General features: G+C 49.8%; 1 protein-coding gene across 2 annotated transcripts in view; it reads left to right on the top strand.

The window, feature by feature from the left end:
• The window catches only part of PHACTR3 (phosphatase and actin regulator 3), a 231,090-nt gene that overhangs the window by 97,467 nt on the left and 108,997 nt on the right, over positions 1-24,626 (top strand). Inside the window, exons 2-3 of one of the 2 annotated variants that reach the window (XM_008069079.1) lie at positions 17,079-17,240; positions 21,376-21,453. In XM_008069079.1, the coding sequence (XP_008067270.1) occupies positions 17,084-17,240; positions 21,376-21,453 (235 nt within the window). In that variant the 5' untranslated portion in view covers positions 17,079-17,083. Of the gene's footprint in view, positions 1-16,750; positions 17,241-21,375; positions 21,454-24,626 lie in introns of those variants that run through there. The other variant, XM_008069078.2, reaches the window with a different exon arrangement.

Genomic DNA, 24,626 nt, shown 5'->3' with positions numbered 1-24,626 from the left:
CAATTTTAACTGATCAGCCTAATGCAAGCTAAATGGAAACCGTAAGGAATGAGGAATATGAAACTTTACACTTTCCATGGCTCTGTTTTTAAAAGGGTGTCAACATGTCTCAGACTTGTGGTGAATGCAGTGCACTTCTAGCCTGCATTGCCAGCAGCCATGAATGAATGAGTGGTCGGGGTTGGCCTACGCACGGGCTTCTATTGTCAGCAGAGAGTGTCTTGCTCCTCCAAGTGGTGGCAGGCTCCTTCCAAGAGCTGTTCCTCATCCAGACAAGAGCCCATCAGATCTTATGAAAATTTAATATATGAAAGTGTACAGTTGCACGAGGGTTGTTTTTTTTTTAAAATAAATTAGTTCTCAGCCCATGCTAACACCAGAAGATAAATTAATAATGTGCTTCCCCCAGGAGCCATTGGGCTGATGAACCACACACTGGGGCAAAATTCACTTTCTCTTATTTGTAGTTTACCCTTAAAGGGAACTTTCTACCTTTTATTCTTCTTTTTGAGAGGGCTTCAAGTTTGCCAGATTCTGTAGGGTTTGGGGTGGATTTTGAGCTTTTAGCCTGAAGGATGCACCAGTTATCCTGTAGCTCACCTTCCCCCCAGGTAATGGTTGAATCAAGAATGTAGTCCCCAATGGAGCCCTGTTTTTAATGGGAATGTAACAGGGTTTGGGGGGAATGCCAAACTAGTTGGTTTTAGCAATCTGTTCCTCTTCCAGTCTCATTGCCGGTGTGACTGATTTTAACATTAATGTAGTGACACTTTACAAGTGAGGGCCCTTGCCTGACTTGGAGAGGCCTGGGACCTGCCTAATGTCACAGGGCCAGAAAGAAGCAGAGCCCACCCGAGGGTCTGGGTCTCCTGCTCTGAAGCCCAGCCCTTTCCAAGTTGCCACAATGCCTGCTGGCTGCATTTTTTTTTTTTCCCAAATGAGGTCAGAGACACCTCAGAAGCAGGGTGTTTTTGGTTCCTACAGCCCCTCTGACTCCCTCCTGGGAGGTAGATAGTGAGGGAGGACACACATCTATCTTGTGCTGGTGGTCTTCTAAAATGCAAAGGGACTTCACCACCAAATTTTCCTTGGGGGGTATCTTGTTGAGGACCAAAATAGCTTCTCCCAAGGAGGCCAACACAGCCATTTCCAAAGGTCGCCATTTCTTTCGCTGGACCATACAAGAGGTCCACACCCCACACACTGGTCTGCTGGCCTCTGGAGACCGTTATTGTGTCTGTATATAATCAATAAACACTGAAACCACACAGGATGAGTCCATATGCTCACATGAATCGGCACAGGAAAACGGAGACACATGAGAACCATGGACTCTTTTATTTGGGGTTGGGAAAAGTTGGTATCTCACTTTGTCGCCTAGGCTGGAATGCAGTGGCACGATCACAGTTCACCACAGCCTTGACCTCCTGAGCTCACGAGATCCTTCTGCCTCAGTCTTCCAAGTCGTTAGGACTACAGGCACACACCACCATGGTCAGCAGATCATGGAGCAGTCAGAATGGAAGTTGGGATGGGCAGGAGGTAAGGGGATGCTCTTGCTGTCATTTGTGCTGCAGATGTTGGGAACTGGCTTGAGGGCAGCCATGGTGGGAGAGGAGTCTACAGGGGTTTGGGAGATGTCAGCAAATCATCACACTTGCTTTGATAGGGAGCCTGTGATGGGTGGTGGGACCATGGCTTGTGGGAGGCAGCCCTGGCTTCTGGGTCCCTACATGATGCCTATGCAGAGGGCTGGACAAGATGCCCCACGACACTCAAGCTGCTCAGAGATGGGCCTGCAAGTGCACATGCTACAGCTTTCCTGAGCGATAATTCATAAGCCATGGAACTCACCCTTAGAGAATACAGGCTTGGTGATTTCTACTGTATTCATGGGTTTGTATAACTGCATCACAGTCTAGTGGTAGAACATTTCTTCACCCCTGAAGGAAACCCCATGCCCAGTAAGCCAGCAGTCCCTGTCATGTGTCCTTTCTCAGCCCTTGGCCATCACGAATATACTTTCTATCTCTATGGATTCATCTATGCTGGACATTTCCTATAAATAGAATCATACAATGTGTATTTCTTGTGTCATTTGGCATAATGTTTTCAAGGTTCATTGTTGTGTAGCATGTGTCAGTGGTTTGCTCCTTTTTATGGAAGAAGAATGTTTCCTTGCATGGACATGCAGTGTTTTACTTATCCATTCACCAGTCAAAGGGCGTTGGGTTATTTCCCTACTTCTTGGCTATGACAGCGCTGCTATGAATATTCATGTACAAGGTTTTGTATAGACACCTGTTTTCAGTTCTTGGGGGGATACCCAAGAGCATAGTTGTCATATGGTGACACTGTGTTTACCCATTGGAAAAGCTGTCCCAGTCCTTCTGCAGTGGCTGCCTGTTTTTCCCCCACCTCCCCACCATGTCTAAGGGCCCCTCCTCCTCATTTACACTTGTGGCTGTCCTGGATATCTCCAACACACATAGTCACCCTTACCTGGGCAGCTGCCAGCGATGGCACCCAGCATGCCCCCCCCAGCCATGAGAGGTGGCACCTGGACCGATGTGTCGCTCAAGAGCTAGGATGTGATCAGAAGCAAGGGTCCCTTCATTCTGTCCCACCCATGTTCATTTGGTCCCGAAAGGACCTGAGCTCTCAGGTTTAATTTCATTTACGTAATGGATGAGAGAGGAAATGATTTCTGAGGCCAAGACCTGAGGGGTCCCCAAAGACTTGGTTTTGACAATGTATTTAAACTACCACCTGGGATTTGCTGGTGAGGCTGGGAAATGTGATCAAAGACCTTCCAATATTTTATGTTTATAAAGGGATGTTGAGAGTGATGGTTTTTAAAAGGCTTCTGAGTGGAGAGGAATAGGATCATTTTGGGGCCCACAGTCTCTTTAAAGTCTGTTAGAAGTGACTGGACAAGGTGCACACCGTGTAATCAGTCCTCTGGCTTGGGCATGCCCAGGGGTGTCCAGCAGGGGCCTGTATACATCCTCTCCACCTGGGAAGATTTGGAGCCCAGGGTGTATATTCAGACATCACACAATGCTGTGTGATCCCTCTCTGGACTGTATTTGTCTCTGAGCCATGTAATTCTGATGGGCATGCAGGCAAGATCAATAGGCAGGTAAGCCTTTTGGAGGAAGCACAGATGTGATGCTGATGCTCCAAGTGTCCTTTCTTTGGGTGGTTTTGCACATTGCTTTTTTTCAGGATGAAAAGTTCTCAATCCACTTCCTGGCTCATCCTCACCTGGCTTGAGCCTCTCCTCCAGGAAGTCTCTCTAATACCATTGCCTGCTCTCAAACCATCCCTTCCTTTCCCAAATACTTCCCTATGCTTTACTTATGCAGCCATGATGTGTTCCAATTATGAACGGACATCTCTGTGCCAGGTGGGTGTTAGTCCTAGTGGTCAGAGTCCAGGTGGGCCAGGGGATGTGAACTTGGGGGGGGGTGAGTCTAGGTGAGTATAAGTTTAGGTGGGTGTGAGTCCAGGGGGATGTGAGTCCAGGGACTGTGATTCCAGATGGGTGTGAACCCAGATGGGTGTGAGTCCAGGTGGGTTTGAATCCAGGTGGTATGAGCCCAGGTGGGTATTGTCCTGAGCCCAGGTAGGTGTGAGTCCAGGTGGGTAAGTCCAGTAGGTGTGAGTCCAGGGGAGTGTGAGTTCAGGTGGGTATGATCCCAGGGGATATGAGTCTAGATGGGTGTGAGCCCAGATAGGTGTGGTCCTGGGGGTGTGAGCCCAGGTGTGTGTAGTCCCAGGGGGTATGAGTCTAGGTGGGTGTGAGGTCAGGGACTGTGAGTCCAGATGGGTATGAACCCAGATGGGTGTGGGTCCAGGTGAGTGTGAGTCCAGGTAGGTATGAGTCCAGGTGGGTGTGAATCCAGGGGAGTGTGAGTTCAGGTGGGTATGGTCCCAGGGGTATGAGTCTAGGTGGATGCGAGCCCAGGTGGATGTGGACCCAGGGATTGTGAGCCCAGGTAGATGTAGTCCCAGGGGGTGTGAGTCTAGTTGGGTATGAGCCCAGGAAGTGTGAGTCCAGGCGGGTGTGAGTCCAGAATATGTGAGTCCAGGGGAGTGTGAACCCAGGTAGATGTGGTCCCAGGGGCTGTGAGTCCAGGAGGTATGAATCCAGATGGGTGTGAGCCCATGGGGGTGTGAGCAGGGGTGCTGTGTGCTCAGAGAGGGCAGGCACCATCCTTAGTTTTGCTCACTGGCATTGCCCAAGCACCTGCACAGAGCAGTTGTTAGGTTATTATTAGGTAACACTCCCAGCAGTGTCTCCAGAATGTTAGGTCAGACCTGCTGGGGGTATGAGTGTCTGGTGCAATCTGGTGCTGTGACAAAGATGCGAAGAATTATGCAAATAATTCCTATTATTATTATTATTTTGAGTTGGAGTCTCACTCCGTTGCCCAGGCTGAAGTGCAATGGCATGCTCATGACCACCCCAGCAACAACCTGCTGGGTTCAAGCACTCCTTCTGCCTCAGTCTTCCAAGTAGCCAGAACTACAGGTGTGTGCTACCATGCCTGGCTAATTTTTTTTATTTATTATAGAGATGAGGGCTTGCCAAGTTGCCCAGGCTGTTCTTGAACCTGTGGGCTCAGGCAATCCCCTCATCTCAGCCTTCCAAAGTGCTAGGGTTACAAGCTTGAGCCTCTGCACCCAGCCGTCATTGTTATTATTATTATTATTGCAGCTTACTTACCTCCCCTGATTTTTCAAAAATTGATTGTGGATGTCATCGCTTTCCCAGAAAGTCTGCCTGAGCCTGAAGACAGATCCTTTCTGACTACAGATGCCCATCTGAATCTCTGTGACGTCTCTTCTATTCATTAATTCACTCACTGGGGACAAGGTCACACCAGCAGGGTGGCACAGACATCACCAAGTCAGTGAAATAAGAGCTGGTTAGAGGGAGCCCAGGCAGTGCAGAGAATTCCAGGGTGGTGGGGAAGTGCCAGGGTGTCTCCCTATTGCTCAGGCAGACCAGGAGGTGGTTTGCACCCAAAACTCGAGTGATGAGGAGGAGGCAGATTTGCAAAGGTGGGCGGAGTCTTCCTCGTGGGAATGCTGGTCTGGGGTCTGGAGGTGGGTGGAGCTTGGGCAAGTTGCAGAGACCTATGAGGCTGGAGTTGGTGGACAAGGGATAGGTCATGGGACTTTGAGGACCAAGGCGATTCCTAACTCCAGTGGCAGCCACTGGAGCTGATGCAGGGTACGGCAGGCTTAGAGGTGTGTGTAGTATGACCCCCAAGGAAGGACATTGCGGGAGTCCAGGGGGCTTGGGAGGGTGGATGTAGGGAACTCACACTACTCAGCTGTCCCCACTCCCAGACTCCTGTTCCCTGCAAGGGCAGGGCTGGGTGGAACGGGACTTGAGTGGGTCAGTGTAGTGTGTGGAGTGGGCGGGCAGTGGGCAGAGCCGGCTGCACCACCCAGATTACTTGTTGGAAACCAGAGTGACTCCTCAGTTTCCGAGGATGATGGAGAGTGATTGCCACCCCAGGGATGTTCACCATGCATCTGCCCATCTGGTGGGCCCTCCCTGGGGGGCACAGAGGGAGCAGTTCCTCAACAACAGCAGTGCCCTTTAAGTGCTGTCACAGGAACAGTTTCCCAGAAGGACGGGCCCTGTCACCAGCTGCTGGCTGCTCCCGGGATGGCCAGGCTGCTTGACTTGCTGGTGTGTTGGACTGTTTCCATCTCACTCTGCCACTTCTGTGACAATCCCCGAGGACCAGCGCTGAGCAGGGGCCGCGCTGAAGCTAGTAGCCACAGTGACATCAAAAGCACAGGTGGTTCCAGATACTCTGGCAGGGCTCCTGGATACTTACGTGAAAGCTCTCCTCAGGGTGCAGAGAAACTTGTCAAATTCATGAAAGACCTGAACTTGGTTAATCTCCAGAAATGTGCTCGGCTCTGGGAGGATTTTAACCTTCAGATGTGCCTAGACTGGCTTCTACAGGTAGGGCTGTGAACTTGAGCAGAGGAGAATCTTCAACTTATTTCCTTTTGAATGCAAATAGGTATTGAGCCCTGGCTGGGCCCTCCTGGGCTCTGTTTTAGAGTCTGCAGAGGCATCTGTACAAGACACACTTCGTCTCTGCTCTCATGGTCAAGTTGCCAAGATGGACATAAACCTAATAAACACCTGCATCAAGAGCTAATTATAAATTGTCCTGAAGGCTATAGTGGAAAAATAACAGGAAACCTAACAGGTGGGTGTGAAGGATGGGACCATGAGGGATGAGTAGGAGTTCATCAGGAAAAAGTGTTGCCTCCAGAGGGGATGTCATGGGAGGCAGCCCTGTGTTGGGAGAATGCTCAGTGAGAGAGGAGTGGAAGAGAGATATAACTGAGTGTGGAGTACGGAAAGGTTAGGAGCTAGATACATTCCAAAAAGGGATGCCATGGGTTGGGGTCACCATTGAGGTTTCATATTTCATCCTAAAAGTTACTACTTTTTTTAAATTTTTATAATCAATATTTTTTATTATGATATTGTAGAGTACAGCTAAGGGTTAGGTATACAAATACGTTTTGTTCAGGCACTCTTGTTGATAAGAGGTGTTGTTTTTAAGTGGGTAAGTGATGCAAGGCCGTGTTTGGATGGGCAGGAGTAGAAGCTGGAAACCAGGAGGCTGCAGTGTTGAGCAGGGACAGGGATGCTGGCCCACTCCCCAGGGGCTAGAAGTGGATATGGGTAAGGATTCAGAACCATTCCTTCCCTCTCTTTTTTTTCTTGGGGTGCTGTTAATGTCTGAAGACATTAACAAAGGGGACTGCCTGAGGCAGGGGTTGTCAAACGTGTGGACCAAATTCGCTTGACACCAGTTTTTGTAAATAAAGTTTTATTGCAATGTAGCCACACCCATTGATTTGCATATCACTTGTGGCTGCTTTTCCCCTGGTTGTGGCCAAGCCCAGTGGTCATAACAGGGATTGTATAGCTGGCAAAGCTTCAGATATGTATTATCTGGCCCTTTGCAGAAGATGTTTGCCAATCTCTGACCTAAGCAAAGTGAGTGAGAGTTGCATTTTCAAAACACAAATCTGTTGGCTCAGAATCTTCCCAGCACTTAAATGTGTTTAATCCCTCCGAAAAATGCTAGAGTATACATATTTTTAAATGGACTCTTGATTGTCTTTAAACTTTCGGTGACATTCTCTAAGGACCTTTCCTTATGCTTTAGGTTTAGAAAGTCAGAGCTGCAACTCAGATTCTGGAGATGCTGAGCAGCATTATTTGTCTAGATGTATGCTGCAATGCTAAAGTCTCCTGATGTGTTATTTCACTTTTTTGTCCTTTTTCTGATATGCTCATTTTTTTATTCCCTGTAAAATATGATCTTTAGGAAGGATGTCTCTAAATGTAGCTTTTAGTCTTTGCAAAGATATAGGTGGGCTTGTTGCACAATAATTTTTATGCAAGAATTTGCTTATGTGTGAATGTAGCAGCATCCTATGAAGCCAGATATCAAAAAAGGACAATGGTGATGACAACAGCAATGCCAGTTTCCCAGATCCTACCTTGCTCCTTCCCCAGCCTCTTCAAGTTTGAATTCGTGCTGCCAAGCTCTATCCTGCATTTTCAGACCCACTTGATTTACAGATTTGAGCTGATTTTCACTTGGAGAACTGACCACATGCCTGGCAGGCACCAGCGACCACTGGCAGAATTATGAGGTTGATACTAAACAGATGGGCTTTCTAGTTAGATGTGCTGCTTTTTCCACAATACGTACGAGGAAAAAAGGAAGCCACTTTAATACTGTCTTGATTTTTCCACTGGTGTCAGAGGGTATCCATGATGCCCATTTATCGAGTCTTAATTTCAGCATCCTTGCTGTGTAGGGTGCCTGAGAAAGCTAGAAGTAGCTTAATGTCTTGTGAAATGTTGAGGCCCAACTTCTGCTAAGATCTTAGAGAATCCTGTTACCTTTAGACTACAGATATTGAAGCAAACACTTTTATATTCCAAAAATAAATTATCATTAACACTATTTAACAGGCATACACTCAGACTGTTTAGTCCCGGGTTTTTTGCTCAAACTTTTTGACGGCTTTTGTGGGGCTATTGCTATCAAGGCAGCAAGGTATAAATAGGAGTTGTCTGATAGATCTGTTTGGGAACATTTGGCTAATAACTGAATAATATTGCTTCCTGCAGGACTTCTTGGAGCCTTTACTATGCTAATAATGGAGTGAGGCTTTCTAGGGGAAGGCTTTTAGTATCAACAGTGTTTTCCCAACTGCTTTTATCCACAGAGCATCTCTCTATGCTAGGATTCATGGAAAACACTTTGGGAAACATTGGTGTCAGGCCCAGATGGTAAACTTAAGACCAGAGAGCCTGGGCTGGACCTACCATTCACCAGTTGTTTAAACAAGTGCCTCCCTGCTCTGAGCCTCTGTTTTCTAAATGTAAAATGGGGCTGAAAACATTGTCTCTGTTTTTTAGGGTTGTTTGTCTGGAATAAACACACAAGAATCTGGTCCCCTCCCTTGGGCATTAAAAAATAGGTTCTCCTAAGTTAAGTATTCGTTCAATTCACAGTTTTCCAGGGCTTGGTTATTCACTCTAAAGCTCAGTCAGGCTTCTGTCTTTTCCTCTCTGTGATTCTTAGTACTTGCACCTGCCAGCAAAGGAGAGCAAGGAGATGGTTTTGAGTTAAGGGCTGTTGGGGTGGGGAGAAAGCCAGGAGGAGCCATGGGTCCACCCGAGGCCTGGAGGGGGCTTAGGAATTACAGTTATCAGGGACTCTGAGATGGTACCAGGCCATTGTTAATCACCATTGGCCTGCATTAGATTCTGCTTCCATTTTTGTGTCACAGAATCAATCTTTCATTCATTCATTCATTCGCTCATTAAATCCACATGCCAGGCACTGTCCTAGGCACTGGAGGAGGGAGTGACCCCCAAGTCTAGGAATTGCCTTTTGCTGCTGTTGAGGCCTCTGTTTCCTCCGTGTTCGAGAAGACAGCAGCTATTCCATGAAAACGGGTTGTACTAGGATCCCAGGTTCTGAAGGTTCTGGGAACAGAGCCACAGGCATTTGAGAGTGTTCTCTCTTCCTTTTCCATCTTTTCCATAAACTCACCTATTTTTTTGCGTCCCTCCCTGCTCTCCACTCTCCCAGCAACCAGTTTCTCCCTCCATTCCAAGCCATGTGATTCTGTGGGGCTTGTCCAGGGGTCTTATCTTGTCCTTAGAAGGTGTGGCCCTAGTTCTGTTTTTATTGATCAATGCATTCAAAATATCACCCTTGTCAATCACTGCTTAAGAACTTTCCAGGGGTGGAGGAGGGCAAACCAAGAATGCTTTTGGTTTCTTAAAATCTATTTTTAAAACTTGGTTTCAGAGGCTCAGGTCCATCCTGATGGGGGTGGTCAGTCTCTCAAAACGTCCAGTGCTTTTGTGAATGATAGTTAAGCCACATCTCTGGCAGCCTGGCCACAGGCAGTTGGTCTTTTGACCTTCGTGCTTCCCCGTGATTTTTAAAAATATGTTGTTTTAATGATTTCTCCTCCCTCCTCCCATATTTCAGGGGGCAACCTTATCATCTGTTTTGTGTGGTCTAGCACAGGGGTTCAGATAAGGGCTCTTGGAGCAGATGACCTGACTTCTAAGCCCTACTCAGTCACCTACTATCATGAGAAGATTATTTCCCAGCTCTGAGCTTCCGTTGGCCTCATCTGTAATGTAGGTGATGAAAATAGTTCTCTGCTCACCAGGGTCACAATGGGATGGATCGAGCTGGTTCCTGTCCAGGCTCAGGACTGAGGCTGTCACACAGAAAGTGCCCAATTGATACTGCTGATGACAATGATGACAAAACCAACCTTGGTTCTTGACTCTTCCATATGTGTTAGTGTCCCTGGACCATCCGGCCTTCAGTCTTGCTCCCCTGCAGTCTGCTGTCCACACTGAGACTCTGTGGTCTCGTCACAAGCCCGAACTTTCAAGTCCCTCAGTGATTCTACACTTCGCCCTCATGTCTCTCATCACAACCACACACAGCTCTTCTTGATGAGGCTTCGCCCATTTTCCCAAATTCACTTCTTTCTCTTTCATTCCATAGACTATAAACGTTAGTCTAATCACGCTCAAGTTCAAGTGCACAGATCTATGCCATCAAATTAAGAACACGAAGGACAGTGCTATTAGTTTTACACTTATAATTAGTCAACTTAATTAATTTCTTTTTGAGATGGTAATCTTTCTATTATTATAGCCTTATACATATATAGTCTTACAAATGCTTATATATAGTCTATATATTATAGTCTGTGTATATTGCATATTTATATATTAAATATATAAGATATGTATTTATATATTCAACATATAAATTATATATATTATAGTCTTTCTATTATTTTTAGTCAGTGGTGGTGATAGTAGATGATAGTTTTGTGTATGTGTGTTTACATGTGTGTGTTGGTTATTATTGGCCTAATGGAAGCTAGCTTGTCTGTGTGGACCCCAATTTTACATGTAGAAATTGTATTAGGCTTCTGAATCTCAGAGACTGGAAATCTCAGTCTTACCTCTCTGTACTACTATCCATGCCCCAATTACTATGTACTGCCATGTGTTTATGAATTTGCACCTTTTATTCAATTCCTATTCAACCTCCTTGTGGTGGAGGAAAAAAACCAAACATGGAAAGAGTGAGGTAACCTCATCATGTGATAGGAGTTACAGCAGAGCCAACTAAGAAACTGAGGTACAGACCAGCAGCAGGTCAAATATCATCACTCACCCCCCCATCTCCCAGTAGCCTCCCCAGAGTTCTCCCTCCCCCAAGAAGGAAAAGTTGCTTTCTCTACAGTTGTAATCCTCTGTTTTTATTCTTCCTGGTGATTCCACACACCGTAGTTTCTTCTGAGGTCAGGCCTCCCAGGGCAGAGAAAGTACCCTGTACCTCTTTCTTCTTACTCAAGCCTAGCCCTGTGCTTTGTTCAAAGATAGTGGTTACTAAGTACTATCAATGAACTCTTTGCGGGGGGCAAGGAAGGACTCAAAGAAGAAATAGAGGCCACCCTCTGCTGGTCTATATCTCAACTTCTTAGTTGCCTCTGAGGTAGCTCCTATCACATTAGAAAGTTCCCTTTTTCTTTCCATGCTTGACTTTTTCCTCCTCTGTAAACACATGAGCTTCACATAGTGGGAGACAGTATGTTGATGGAGATTACCACTTTGTCAAAACTTAGAGCAGTCCTGGCATGCAGCAGGCCCTCAGCTGATACTTGATGAATGAGTTTATAAGTGAATGAAATGAATGAATGAAACAAACTCGCAAATAGATGGTCCCTTCCTTCTCTGAGCTCAGCCACTTGATGCATAGTCTGGGGTACCTGCCCGTGTGGCCCCAGTGAGATGATGCTTTTCTTCTGTCGTGTTTTTGGTGGCAGTGTCCTATGAAGTAGAGATAAGACAGGGAATAGTTAGTGGCGAGATGAGAAAGCAGACATACCTGCCATCACTCAGGGGTAGACATTGGAGTCAGGTGGACAAGGGACAGACCTGGCTCCAACGTTTGGCAGCCCTACACCCTGGAGTCACAGGTCAAGCAGGTGTTTATTTGAGCACCTTCTGGGTGCTGGGAACCCAGCAGCAAATGTGACAGTTAGAGTTTTTGTTGTCATGAAGCTTATGATAGTCCCATGGGAAATGCAGATGCCAATCAATAAACTGATACTGACAGTGATCAGAGCTAGGATGGAAGGAAATATGGTGAATAAAAAGATTGGCTTCAGCCGGGCTCGGTGGCTCAGCCTGTAATCCCGCACCTTTGGGAGGCTGAGGTGAGTGGATTGCCTGAGCCTGCGGGTTCGAGACCCGCCTGGGCAGTGAGACCTCATCTCTACAATAAATCAAAAAATTAGCCGGGCGTGGTAGCGCAAGCCTATAATTCCGGCTACTCGGAAGGCTGAGGCGGAAGGATCACTGGAGCCCAGCAGGTCGAGGCTGCGGTGGCCGGGAGTGGCCACTGCACTCCAGTCTGGGTGACAGAGTGAGACTCCAACTCAAAAAAAAAAAAAAAAAAAAAAAAAAAAACAGACTGGCTTCATGTCAGGCATGGAAATTAGCCTATAAGCTCAGGGATGTCAGCTGCCGTGTTGGTCCTAGAATAGCCCTTGTCTTATAAGTCTGTAGATTCGTTGATGGGGGAGGGGAAGGGAACCTGGTACTGGGGGTTGAGGACACTGACTACCCTGAGTCTGAGAAGGGGACCTGGTACTGGGGGTTGAGGACACTGACTACCCTGAGCCTGGAGAGGGTTGGAGGTCTTGGAGAGACTGGAGCCTACCCCTGAGCTGCAAGGATCTAATGTCGCCAGGACAGGGCCTCTTGTCCCATCCGTCATTTGGGGACCTGAGTAGGCTCCAGCTTGAGGCTGCATGCAGTTCTTTTTCACACAGATGCCAGGTGGGAGAAACATTTCTCATTAATTAACTACTAATTCCTCGGAGGTGCCATGGAACTTGGCACTGGTGTTATTCAGAGGCGAGAGGTAGCCTGCTAATGAGTTTGCACCTTCCAGAATTTCCTTAGTGTGAGAAGGCACTTCCTGGGAAACTCAGGGAGGGGTACAGAAAGAATTCATAGGAAGGGGCAGATCTTCCTGCTGCAGTCACACGTGCATGAGTCACCCACACCCACCCTCAGAAAGTTACCCCATGCATGCACAGGCATACTCACCCACATACGTGTGCACTGCTACAAGGGGTACACCCGCCGTGTACATCTATACCCACTCATCAGTGTTTGTGAGTCACACGGGGCTCAGGAAGGCTCTATCACATCCTCCCCTCACTCACTCTGTCCCTGCACACCCTCAGGGAAGCACCCATGTCCTCCACCCTTGAGAGGCTGCGAGTAACTTCCTCACCAAATAGCACAATATCTATTAATATTTTGAAGTTTTTGTTCTTGGGCAGGAAGTCACAGCCTTGCAAGCCCTCCCTGATCTGGCCCTGGGCTTGGGGCATTTTGGGGAAGGCAGAGGGGATAGGATGCTTCCACCAGAGGTGGGTGCTGAGTGGTGCCACCTGTGGCCTCCTGGGTCCTCCCTCCACAGATGACACCAGAGCCCCTTGAGGAGCTGCTGAAATGAAGGCCTCTGTCCTAGCTGATGTGTTGGACTTTTCTGGCTGATGTGTTGAGCCTTTGAGAAGTGAGCCATCTGGCTCTCTTCCATCAAAGACCCTCCAATGGCTCCTGCTGAATCAAGTTCAAGCCCCTGTTCATAGCCCTACCCACCTCCCCAGTGTATCTGCTCCCCTTGCTACCATCTCTGTCCTGTCTGGGACAGCCGGCCCCTTCCCTGCCACAGCCTCAGTCTAATCCAGTCCCCCAGCTAGGGTGGCCTCCCAAGCCCTCCTTGTCACCGTGGGTAGAGTAGCCTTGGGGTCCATCCTCTCTTCTGTCTGTGAGACTTTTGGTTCAGGGTCATCTGGGCTCCCTCCTAGCACATGCCTGTGCTGTTCTTGGCACTGGTGACCCGGGGGGTGCAACCATCAAAGCCTTGTCTGCACCAACTTTAACTGCGGATGGGGCGGGAGGAGCAGATACAACTGTGAATGGGCAAATGAATAAGCACTTGTGTGTACACACACCAGGTGACACGTGTTGGGGGAAAACAAAGAGGGAGGCATGGTGGGTGCCATCCTACATGGGCCCAACAGGGACTGGCTTTTAACTGATGCCTTTATTTATAGTTCGTACCTGCAGGTGGCCACAGCCCACAAAGGCAGGTGCTGCTCTTGCTGTCCTTTGCATACCCAGTGCCTAGTAGGATTCCTGGTGTTGATGCACATTTGTGGAATGGGAGGGTGAATGAATGAGTGGATGAGTGAGTGAGTCAGTGAGTGAGTGAATTCTTTTTTTTTTAATTTTGTTTTTAATTTTTTTTTTGAGTTGGAGTCTCACTCTGTCGCCCAGGTTGGAGTGCAGTGGCCGCTCCCGGCCACCACAGCCTCAACCTGCTGGGCTCCGGCGATCCTTCTGCCTCAGCCTTCTGAGTAGCCGGAATTACAGGCATGAGCTACCATGCCAGGCTGAATTCTTAAGGGGAGAGAGGTGTGTACTCTGCTTCGGGGCCATGGTGCCCCACTCCAGCCCTCGACTCTGCTGTTAGGAGCACTGCGTGTCAGAGACGGAGGTGGGAGCCCCAGGACCTGCCCTAGCCACTGGGGCAGCAGTGGGGGCAGGCAGCTGACTATGGCAATCATGGTGGTGACTGTAGCAGGGGTGGGGAAGGAGAAAAGAAGGAGGCAGAGGAGGAGGCAGAGGCAGCAGGAAGTGGTGGTGGCACTGGCCCTCTTCCCACCTTCCCTCCTTTGAAGCAAGTTGCCTGTCCTCATCAAGGAGTAGAAAACCAGCCCCACCCCCAACAAAGCCATGGTGAGGGGGTGGCTGCAGGAGGGGAGAAGGGTGGAGCCAGGATGGGAGCCCCAGGGTGCCTAGTCCCAGCACCCATGCTCTCTCAGCCTCGCATGCCAGCTTTCATAAGCACTGACAGGGGTTGATGCACAGCCATGATGATGGTAAGGGGGCTGGAGGATGGGGCAGAGCATGGAGAGCTGCACTACTTGGGGACTAAATTGCCTTTGGTCCTAGAGGAAAAGGGATGGCCCCTATGGAAGAGAGTGAGCAGGAAGTAATAGGGTGAAAGTTCTAGTTTTAAGGGGTCAGATCATGGGAGATGTTAGAAAATCAGCTTGGGCCACTGGGGCAGGGATGTGGGTGACGGGACCAAGGTTATAGCAATACAAGTGGCAAATGGAGCTGAGTGTGTGGTCTGATTTGTAGATTGTTCTGTATGCTACTCCTTTTTGCCTTGACTGCTAGGAAGCTCAGGCCACACATGCACCCTCCCCTGGATCCCATGTGGTATCTGTTGTGGGAACGTTCTTAAGTCCTTGTGGCCGCCGTAGCCCTGTCCAGACTCCCCTTCCTCCAGATTCTCTCCCATGCTCACTTCATTGGCATTGCGTGTGTCTCTGGAGACTGTCAGCCATCCTCTGTGGAGGGACGTGGGACCTAAATGAAATGACAACAACACCCCTTCATCTTGTATGCTCATCTCTGGGTATCTTCATCTTTGCCTTCATCTTCAAGTGAGTCCCAAGGCTTGGGAAGACCCGGCCTCTCCTTCCCCCTGTGCCAAGAGTGCTCAGGATAGCCAGCTCTCCCGGGCATGGGGACTGGCAGTCCCGCTCCCATCTGGCATCTGTAGGCGGAGGAAGTAAAAAAGAGGATGAGAACACAGAATACATTGCCTCCAGGAGAGATGAGACCCTGCATACCACACACATGGAGCATGACCTTGGGGGGGCGTGGCCAGGTGCATCTGTGGTTGGTGGTGCCCTCTGGCCGCTCTGGGCCCCCCAACTGGGTGCCAGACACTGGGCGCTGGGATCAAGGGGAGAATGTCATTGCCATAGCTTCCTGAGTGGCTTGCCAAGTCCATGGGGAGGCATACTCTAACAATACACCCCTGAGCTTGTCTCCGACGTGGGGCTGTGTAAGAGCTATCCCTGGACAGTTAACATCCAATTAATAATGACTGGAGAGAGAATAGCCACAAGCCCTGCATACACTTACAGCCCACTCCATGCAGCTAGGAAGGTGAGAGGCGTCCCCGGAGTCAGGCTGCTTGAGGTCCTCTCTGTCACAGGCATTTCCTATAGCTCTGTGACTGACCACAGAATGGCTCACTGCTCTGAACCTCAGTCTGCTCATCTGCCAAATGGATTAAAGAAATCATGGTCTGTAGCTCATAGATGCATCATGAAGGTAAAATAAGAGAATATCTTAGGACAATCCTGGCCCCACCTAAGCAGGAACTGACTTTCACTTCACAATCATTATTGTACTGTTTATACCATATAAGTTATCCTAATGAGAATTTTTTCCAGGAGTTGCCCATGGTGGCATGGTATGCTGATTAAGTGCATAAAGTCTAGACATAGATACTGTTCCTTTACATAGCTCATAACACACTATCACTAAACCATACATCGCATGTTTTCCTATTTCCAGAATTGATGGCCACCCTGAAGCTTTCTCTTAACCCTGCCTGTCAGGGGTGATCACACAATATTTCTGTTTTGCAGATGTGGAAGCTGAGGCCTCAGAGGAGCTAAGTGGCTCGTGGTGGGTGCAGGTCCCGGGCTGGGGACAGGTGCAACCCTTTGGAAGTCAGACTCCATGGGGAAGCTCTGGAGGCTGCTGGCCAGGGCTGCCCGTTCCTGGAGGTGCAGAGGTCATTGCCACCTGGAACTGTGGGCTGTAATATGTGGTTCTCTCTGGGCTGAGCTCTGTAGAGCCCGGATTTCAGGACAGGCCGTAATGGGCCTGCTTAGGGCAGCAGGTGGCCCAGGGATACCTCAGGTAGAAAGGTAGGGGCTTGGCACCCTTCACTGGGCCTGAGAGGACCCGCCAGTCACAAGCCTCCAGTCACTTGGACACTGGTGACCTCACTCCTTTCTTAATTCTAGTGACCTTCTTTTCCCACCAAAAGGTATAGCTCCTTTGTGCCTATGTAAGTAGCTTCTGGAAAATAAGATGAGGGGCCAAACCCTATCTGGGTTAGGAGGAATGTCAAGACCTCCTGGAGGAAATTATATTTAGCTGAAGAGCTGATGTTTATGATTAAAAGCAGCAGCTTGGAGGAAAAAGGGCATGTGTGAAGGACACAGCATGAGCAAAGGTCCTGAGGCAGGGAGTGGTTCACCTTGGACTTAGAGAAGTCTCCAAATGGCCATGGCAGAGGCAGAGCTCTTCCAGCAGACCTCAAGAGGGTCACAGGAGGGAGGGTCTTCCAGAAGGGAAGCTATACTCATGAGCTGGTGCAGCCCCATGGGCTCACTCCAGGCAGTATGAGCCCCAGAAAGTCCCCTTGGCTCCGAAAACCCTCTTGGGCCCCAGGCTTTGGGAAATCACTGGTGAGCCCTGGGATGAGAGGTCTCGTCTTGGCCCTGGGGAATGGTGTTGGTGTGGTGGTCATTTGCGTCCCTCCTTGGCTTCTGTCTTCCAGATGAGATGGATCAAACTCCCCCAGTGCGCTCCGAGTATCTGGTCTCAGGGATTCGAACTCCCCCTGTGAGGAGGAACAGCAAACTGGCCACCCTGGGCCGAATCTTCAAGCCCTGGAAATGGAGGAAAAAGAAAAACGAAAAACTGAAGCAGACAACGTCTGGTGAGCACCTGGTATTGGGGCAGGCTGTGGTCGGGGGCTGGTGTCACTGTCATGGTGCTATTGCCTCTGCTTGTCTGTGTTTTCCCTGCCCCCACATAGGAGGGGCAGGCGGTGCTATGTGGCCTCTGATGACCGAGAGCTGCCTCCACTGGCCCCTCCAGGTCCCACTTGGCCATCCTGAGGCCTGGAGGTGGGTCAGCACTGGGCCCCCCACATGGGATGCTCTACCTACACCCTAAGGTGCCCACGAGTCACCTGGGACCTTGTTCAAAACACAGACTGATTCATGCAGGGCTAGGCCAAGATGCTAGCCTCACTCAGGAACAAGTGCCCACCCATATGTACCCTGGCCTCACCCTCCTGCATCTGCAATCCCACTTTGAAGATGCTGGGTCTGGGTCCCAGCCCACAGATTTGGGGTTAGTTGTTAGCCCAGGATGGGGCCAGAGTCCCGCCACTCCCAAGCACCTCCCAGGTGACTCAGAGGGTTGAGGCCCTCAGATCGCCCTTGACACCTTCAGGCCTCTCTACCTACTGGAGAACAGAGTCAGCCCACCAGCTTCTAAGCCCATCTTGTATACCCACCTCAATACCTGCCCACCAGTGCTTCCAGAAGGCTCCCCATTCACCCTTAGTTGCATCCATACACCCTGCAGTCTCAGCACTGAGGGAAGCTGGGTTGCGACAGGTTGTCCCATGGTCCCTGCCTCCTCAGAGTCCACCTGGAAACTGCAGCCATGAGACTGAATCACAGAAGGGTAGACACATGCAGTGATGACAAGAAAGTCAGTGGCCCTAAGAGGACATAGCAGCAGAGCATATCCCGCCAGCACTGGGTACCCAGGAGCCAACCCAACCCTCAGCGCCACCACTAGGCTGGTGTTAGAAGTGATCCTGTTTTAGGAATGGGCACACAGCCTCAGAGAGGGGAAGTCACTCACCTGGTGTCCAATAGCCAGCAGTTGCGGGTCTGGGTTCTGAACTTTGGCCTGCAGGGTCTGGTGCATCCTCTGGTCTCTCGGAGGGGATGGCAGTGTCCTGAGAAGCAAACCCCAGAGGAAATGTCCCCTTGACCTCTCAGGTTCCACCTCTGAGCCACACGCCTATTAGCTGTGGCTGAAAACAATTAGTGAGAGAGTATCTCTTTTGGAATTAGTCCTGGGCCTCGGAGACTGCCCACTAAGTGCCTGTCTCAGGCTGTTGCCTCTGGCAGTCCCCAGGGTCCCCACTTCCTTCCCAGCTCTGAGAAGGAGCAGACTCCAGGGCACTAAGGCTGGAAGAGACAGAGCAAATGAGCTTATGGCGCCCAGGCCCTGCAGTGGGGGTGGTAAGGGCCTGGAGGGGGCTGGGATGGGGGCTGATACCAACAGCAGAGCCTCTGCTCACACTATTTTGCATGCTTTACAGAATTAGGTTTTCAACCACCCAAGATGTTGGTTGGTGAATTCTCCTCGTCAAAATGCAAACAGAACAAGCATCCTTATTCAGCAAATCTTGAGTACCTCTTATGTGCTGGGCATCAAGGAAAGGGAGGTGCCCAGGCCCTGCCCACCCAGGGCTTTCCTCAGGGTGGGCAGTCAGTCGGGTAACAACGGCAGCAAGTAACCAAGTAAGCACACACAAGTCAGTGACAGACTCCGGTGGGGGCTGCAGAGAAGCTGAGCAGGCCCTGGGGAGGAAGGAGTCTGCGGAGGTCTGCGAAGACCCAGGGGAGGAGGCCACATTGAGCTGAGATGTAATTGGGCCCTCAAGAAAGACAGGGATAAGCATCACAGCAGTGGGAACAGCCCTCGCAAAGGTGCTTACCTGGGGAAGGTGCAGGAGAGAAAAGCCCAAGGGGCTGGAGCAGGGTGACCTCTGTGACCTCGAGGGCCCCAACACTCAGCAAGCCCTGCACCCCAGCTGTGGAATTGGAAGGCTGAGCTTTGTCCTCTGAGGACTCTGGGCCCTGCAGTTCCCACGGTGCTGTGTAGGTTCATATCAGGATGCCTTGGGGCCCTGTAAGGGGGTTGGGGGGGGTCTCTGGTTAACATCTCCAGGGGCTATATCTTTGGGCCCCTTACTTGGGCCTTTGGAAATTTGGGGAACAGCCCTACATTTTTACATATCCCAGGCTCCTCTTCCCCTCTAAGTGTGAGTGTCATTGTTTCGTCAGACTCCTGATCTCATAGGCATCCTTAGCGGGAGGGAAGGAAGTGGTAATTTAAGGAAACACAGAGCTGGCAGTGGCCTGGCAGGTAAGGATCGACCACACCATTCGTGCCTGTCCCAGGGAGGTCTCAGATGTACTTGGCCACTGACACACTGCAGAGGAAGCCCTGACCTCTTGGGCCACCCAGCCCACTGCCCGTGAGTGTCAGGCAGTGGGTCTGCTTCGCTCTCGGGACCCTCACCAGGTCCTTCTCCTTGGGACCGCAGCTGTTACTCCTCCCAAAGTCAAGGTGCCATCTGTCAGTGTCAGCCAGAGTTCTGGCTCCTGGAAATGGGCTTGGAAATTGGGTCTCCAGAAAGGCAGTTATTTTCCCTTTGCCTGAGAATGTCATTTCCCTGCTGTGTCTGGAACCCCTAATCACCCTTTATCTCCGGGATAACGAGTCTCAGGCAAGCCATCGGGCTATCCAGGCCATGCCATCTTTGCTAAGTGTGTCCTGATCGGGGCTGGCATCTAGTCACAGACCACAGTCTTTGTGCAACTCTCCTACCAGAGGCTCTTCCAATAAACCCTGGCTAACAGCTTTCGAAGAATCTACCCAATGGACAGGAAGGGAAGAGGCCAGCCCCCACATCCTGTCCACCAACCCCAGTGCTGCATTTCTTGTCAATTCCTCCATCAGAATAGCCCTTCCTAACTCCCCCAGAGCCCCTACCCTTATCTCAGAGCCCCCTGGCTCTGACTTATCTCACTCTCCCATTTGTAGACAGGTGCCATCTGTCCTCCCACATATGCTGGCCTCGGGCAGAGTCTGTGCCTGTCTTGCTCATGGCTGTACCCCCAAGCCTGTCACAGTGCCTGGAACACAGTAGATGCTCGATAAATATATAACTGGTTTCCACCCACTGAATGAATACCATGGCCTGCTGCCCCCTGGAGCCCATACCTCAAGAAGGTGAGGCCTGGATTGGTTTTGTCCCCAGGGACTCCCTGGCACCTAGTTCAGCACTTGGAACATAGCAGGTGCTCAGTAATGCTCTGGAATAAATTAAATGATTTCACTATCGTCTACTTCCTCTGTTCTAGGCATAGCTGGGCTTGTGGGCCGGCTCTGATGGTCCAGGTCTCTGGCAGAACTCCTGCACTCACAGAACCCATGGGCCCTTCGTAACCCAGGCTCAGCAGCAGGAATTTTATCTGCATCTTTCAAAGAAAGAACCCAAGTGTTTGTGTAGTCTTGTATTTACAAATGGAGGTTCACTTGTAGGCAAAGAATTTTCTGGACAGTTCGAGAAAAGAAGGGGATTAAGACCCACCAGTGATGGGAAGGGGAAGCAGGAGAACATGGGATGTTTTACTCTGGGATGGGGAAACAGGAAGGGTTATCCCGATGGAGGAACTGGCAAGATTTGGTAAACGGGTTGGTGTTTGGGGCGGGGGCTGGCCTCCTCCCTTCCTGCCTGTCTGGGAGAGTCTTCAAAAGTGTTACCTGGGCTCTCTGGAAGAGCCTCTAGTGGAAGGGTTGTGTGAAGACTCTGGTCTGTGCATAGACGTTCAGGTAGTCAGGACTCATTCAGCTAAGGCTAACAAGACCACATAAAAGTCCTCCGGGGCAGAGAAAGGACGTGCTTCTTGGCAGGTAAGTTCAGGAGCACCTGGTGAGGGGCAGGAGAGCCAGTGAAGCAGTGTAGAGGGTGTTCCTCGTGGAAGTGCTTTCCCAGCAAATCATAGAAGTTATTGCTATAAAATTGACTGCACGTGCTTCCCTCAGCTGCGTCCTATGCACATGGCTCGGCAGATGCTTAGGAAGAAAGGTGAAATTGCTGAACAAATGGACCTCACCTGGCAGGTCACTGGCCCCGAGGCACGTGCTGGCTCACCGCCCTTGGTCTGTAAACTTGACGTTGGTCGTTGGTGCTCGCTGTGGTGTGGACAGGGCCCAGTGATGCCTGTGGCTCACCTGGCTGTTTGTGTGTCACGCAGCATTGGAGAAGAAGATGGCCAGCCGGCAGGGTCGCGAGGAGCTCATCAAAAAGGGACTGCTGGAGATGATGGAGCAGGGTGAGTGGGGCCCGCCCGGGTGTGGAGGGGAACCGGGTGTGGATGGGAACTGGGTGTGGATGGGAACCCCATGGGGTGGCTCCCAGCAGCCCGGGGAAGCCACAGAATGGAATACACAGAGACTGTCCAGATGTGAAGGCCGGACCCGAATGGAGTCTGCAGGGTTAGAGGATGTTCCCCGAGCCAGGAGCCATGGGTTCAGCACCCAGGATGTGGGAGGATTTGTCCCTGAGCTGCAGGACTCCTCCCCATGGGTTGCTTCCCAGAATGTGTGACAGAGCCGATGTGGGTGGAGCTAGAGGTTTGTCCAGATTCCTCTGAAGTGGTGGCAATGGTCTCTGGTTTTTTGCAGTCTTAGTCTTTTCGTATTCACATTTAAATTCTGAACATATTATTTTTACTTCCGCCATCCCCTCTTCCCACTACCACCCTGAGTTCAGCAGTCACACAGCATGCAGGGCTGTGTGGTGCATTCTGCCTGCTCTGTCTCTTTGGTCTTGTAGTGTCCTTGTGGACCAGGCACAATGGTCATCCCTAGGTTGCAGATGAAGAGCATGAGGGTCTATGTGGTAGTTGTGGTTGTGCAGGCTCTGGTAGTGTGAATATGGAGTCCCAACACAAATTCTGGTCTCCGGTCTAGAGAGCTTAAGCTCAGTGGTGTCTACACAACCATCTTTGTGTGCACTTTTCAGAAAGTCTGGTTATTTTCACTCATGGAGTTAGCTGAGCAGAATTCTCTAGTTCCCAGGACCTTTTCATTTGTGGTGGGTCCCTGTGGATGTCAAGTGCAGGACCCAGTTGCTGACACTGATCCTTGGTGCTTTCCAGTTCTTGGAGAGTCACAGTCTCAAAACCACTGCTGCTTGGAAGCCTCAATAGAGCTGGACCTAGCCCTTGCCTCCTGATTTAAAGAATCCGGTCATGCAGAGTCAATTTCCTGAGGCCTGTGTGAACAGATCGAATTCCTACCTCCCCCTTTCAGCCTTAAAATATCACTTGTGTCTTTGTAATTTGGCCCAATATCAGGAATTAGGATGAAAGTTCACAAAGTAAATGAATCCAGATTTTACACAGCTGGGCCTGCTAGCGCACAAACCCCGCTGTGGGCCTAAGTCTTTGTCATCAGTTCTTTTCTTTAGAGTCAAAGAGTGAGGTATTTTGGTGACGCCATCTTCAGGGGAAACCTACATGGGAAATTGCTTACTACTAACAATAAAACCTTATACGGAAAAGGAAAGCTTGCTACCAGGCTCTGTGGCATTCAGATGTTCAACGCTCCGTTCTGGCTCTCAGACTTGGTGAAATGTCATTGCTGAGGTAGAAATTGGGACCATTTTAATTTGGATGGGACCAAAAAAGTGCCAAACTCTGGTATTTTTAATATGCAGCAAATAGGCATTACTTTGATCTTAGGGAAGGAGATGGAAAAGATGTTTGTCATCTATTCTAAAAAAACAATAGTTTTTGGTGAATAAAGAGAAGGTAGAGATGTACTTTGGTTCCTGTCAAAAATAAACTTATCGTTTGAAAAATTAAAGAGGAAAACTTCTGGAGCAATGCAGTCTGATTTTTTTCTTTCTTTCTTTTGAGTTGGAGTCTCACTCTGTTGCCCAGGCTGGAGTGCAGTGGCACACTCACAGCCACCCCAGTGTCAACCTGATAGGCTCCAGTGAAACTTCCACCTCAGCATTCCAAGTATCTGGAACTACAGGTGTGCACTACCATGCCCGGCTAATTTTTGATTTATTATAGAGACGAGGTCTTGCCAAGTTAGCCGGGTTGGTCTCAAACCCGTGGACTCAGGCAATCCATTTGCCTTGGCCTCCCAAAGTGCTGGGATTACAGGCTGAGCCACTGAGCCCAGCCAGTCTGGCTTATTTCAACTCCGAAGTGTTGTAAGATGACTTTGTTTGGTGAAGGGAGGCCAGAGACAAACGTTCAGCCACAGCCAGACCTACAGGGTGATGCATGTCCTGCTGTGGAGGGTGCTCTGTGGCTTCCATGTGCTTGATGGTGACATCATACAGCAGCTGGTTTAGAGAATTCCTTTATATCAGGGTGGGCACACCTCTTCTGCAAAGAGTAAGTACCTGAGGCTTTGAGGGCCCTACAGATTCTGGCACTACTCTCCTCTGTTGTTGCAGGACAGAAGCAGCCACGGACAATCATAAATGCGTGGGCATGGTCATGTTCCAATAAAACTTTATTTATAAACCCTGATATTGAATTTTCCATAATTTTCATGGGTTACAAAATATTATTTTTCTTTTGATTTTTTTTTTTTTTTTTTTGGTCAACCATTTAAAGATGTTAAGTCCCTTCTTGTTGTGGGGCTGTATGAAACAGGTACTGGGCTGTCTTGTCCATGAGGTTGTGGTTTGCCAATCTCTGGCTCCATCACTCGTTCTCATTTGCTAAATTATGGACCAGGGACTAAGTGGCCTGAAACATACTCTTTCCTCGATAACTGAAAATACACCCACGAATTGATGCAACAACATTTTGTTGAGGGCCTACTACATGCCAGGTCTATGTTGGCTGGTGAGGACATGGGTGAGCACAATATTGGTCTCCCAGAATGCACAGTTCAGTTGTATGATCCCACGAGTGGATACAAAGTCATCACTGAGATGGGTGTGATGCAGGACAGTACCTGACCTGCTGGGGGGCTGGTGTGAGCAGGGTTAGAAGGTGGGAAGGAGGACACAGTCTGGCGTGCAGGGTTCGCTGCATATTAGAGTCACCTGGGGAGCTTAAAAAACGCTGAGGCTTGGGCAACAGTTAAATTAGGTGCTGGGGGCGGAGACCCAATTTGCAGCAGTACTTCCTAAGCCATCGCAGCTGACTTGAACTTACATGCAGGGAGGGTTGAGATGCCAGGAGGTGCAGGGAAGAGGGGAGTGACCTCCAACTTGAGGGTGCATCAAGGGCAAGGCCCCAAGGTAGAAGGTGGAGGGCAGGGGAGCTCTGGAGGGACCTGGAGAGAGTAGGTGGGGCTGGAAACAATGAGGAGGAGGGAGAGGGGTTGGGGTCAAGACACAATTGGCAAGGTGGCAGAGGCCTTGGAGCCTGAAGTACCACTGGGCAAGCGCTGGGGTCTGCAGTGACTAGGGTGTCTCTGCTGGGAAACACCAGGATCAGACAACAGGGGTTGGCTCTTGGTGGGTGGAGAG

This window comes from Carlito syrichta, unplaced genomic scaffold (genome assembly GCF_000164805.1).
Source record: "Carlito syrichta isolate Samal-C Ts95f unplaced genomic scaffold, Tarsius_syrichta-2.0.1 Scaffold311804, whole genome shotgun sequence".
NCBI lineage: Eukaryota > Metazoa > Chordata > Mammalia > Primates > Tarsiidae > Carlito > Carlito syrichta.
Note: the sequence above shows the minus strand (reverse complement) of the source record. Positions and strands in the feature narration are given on the sequence as shown.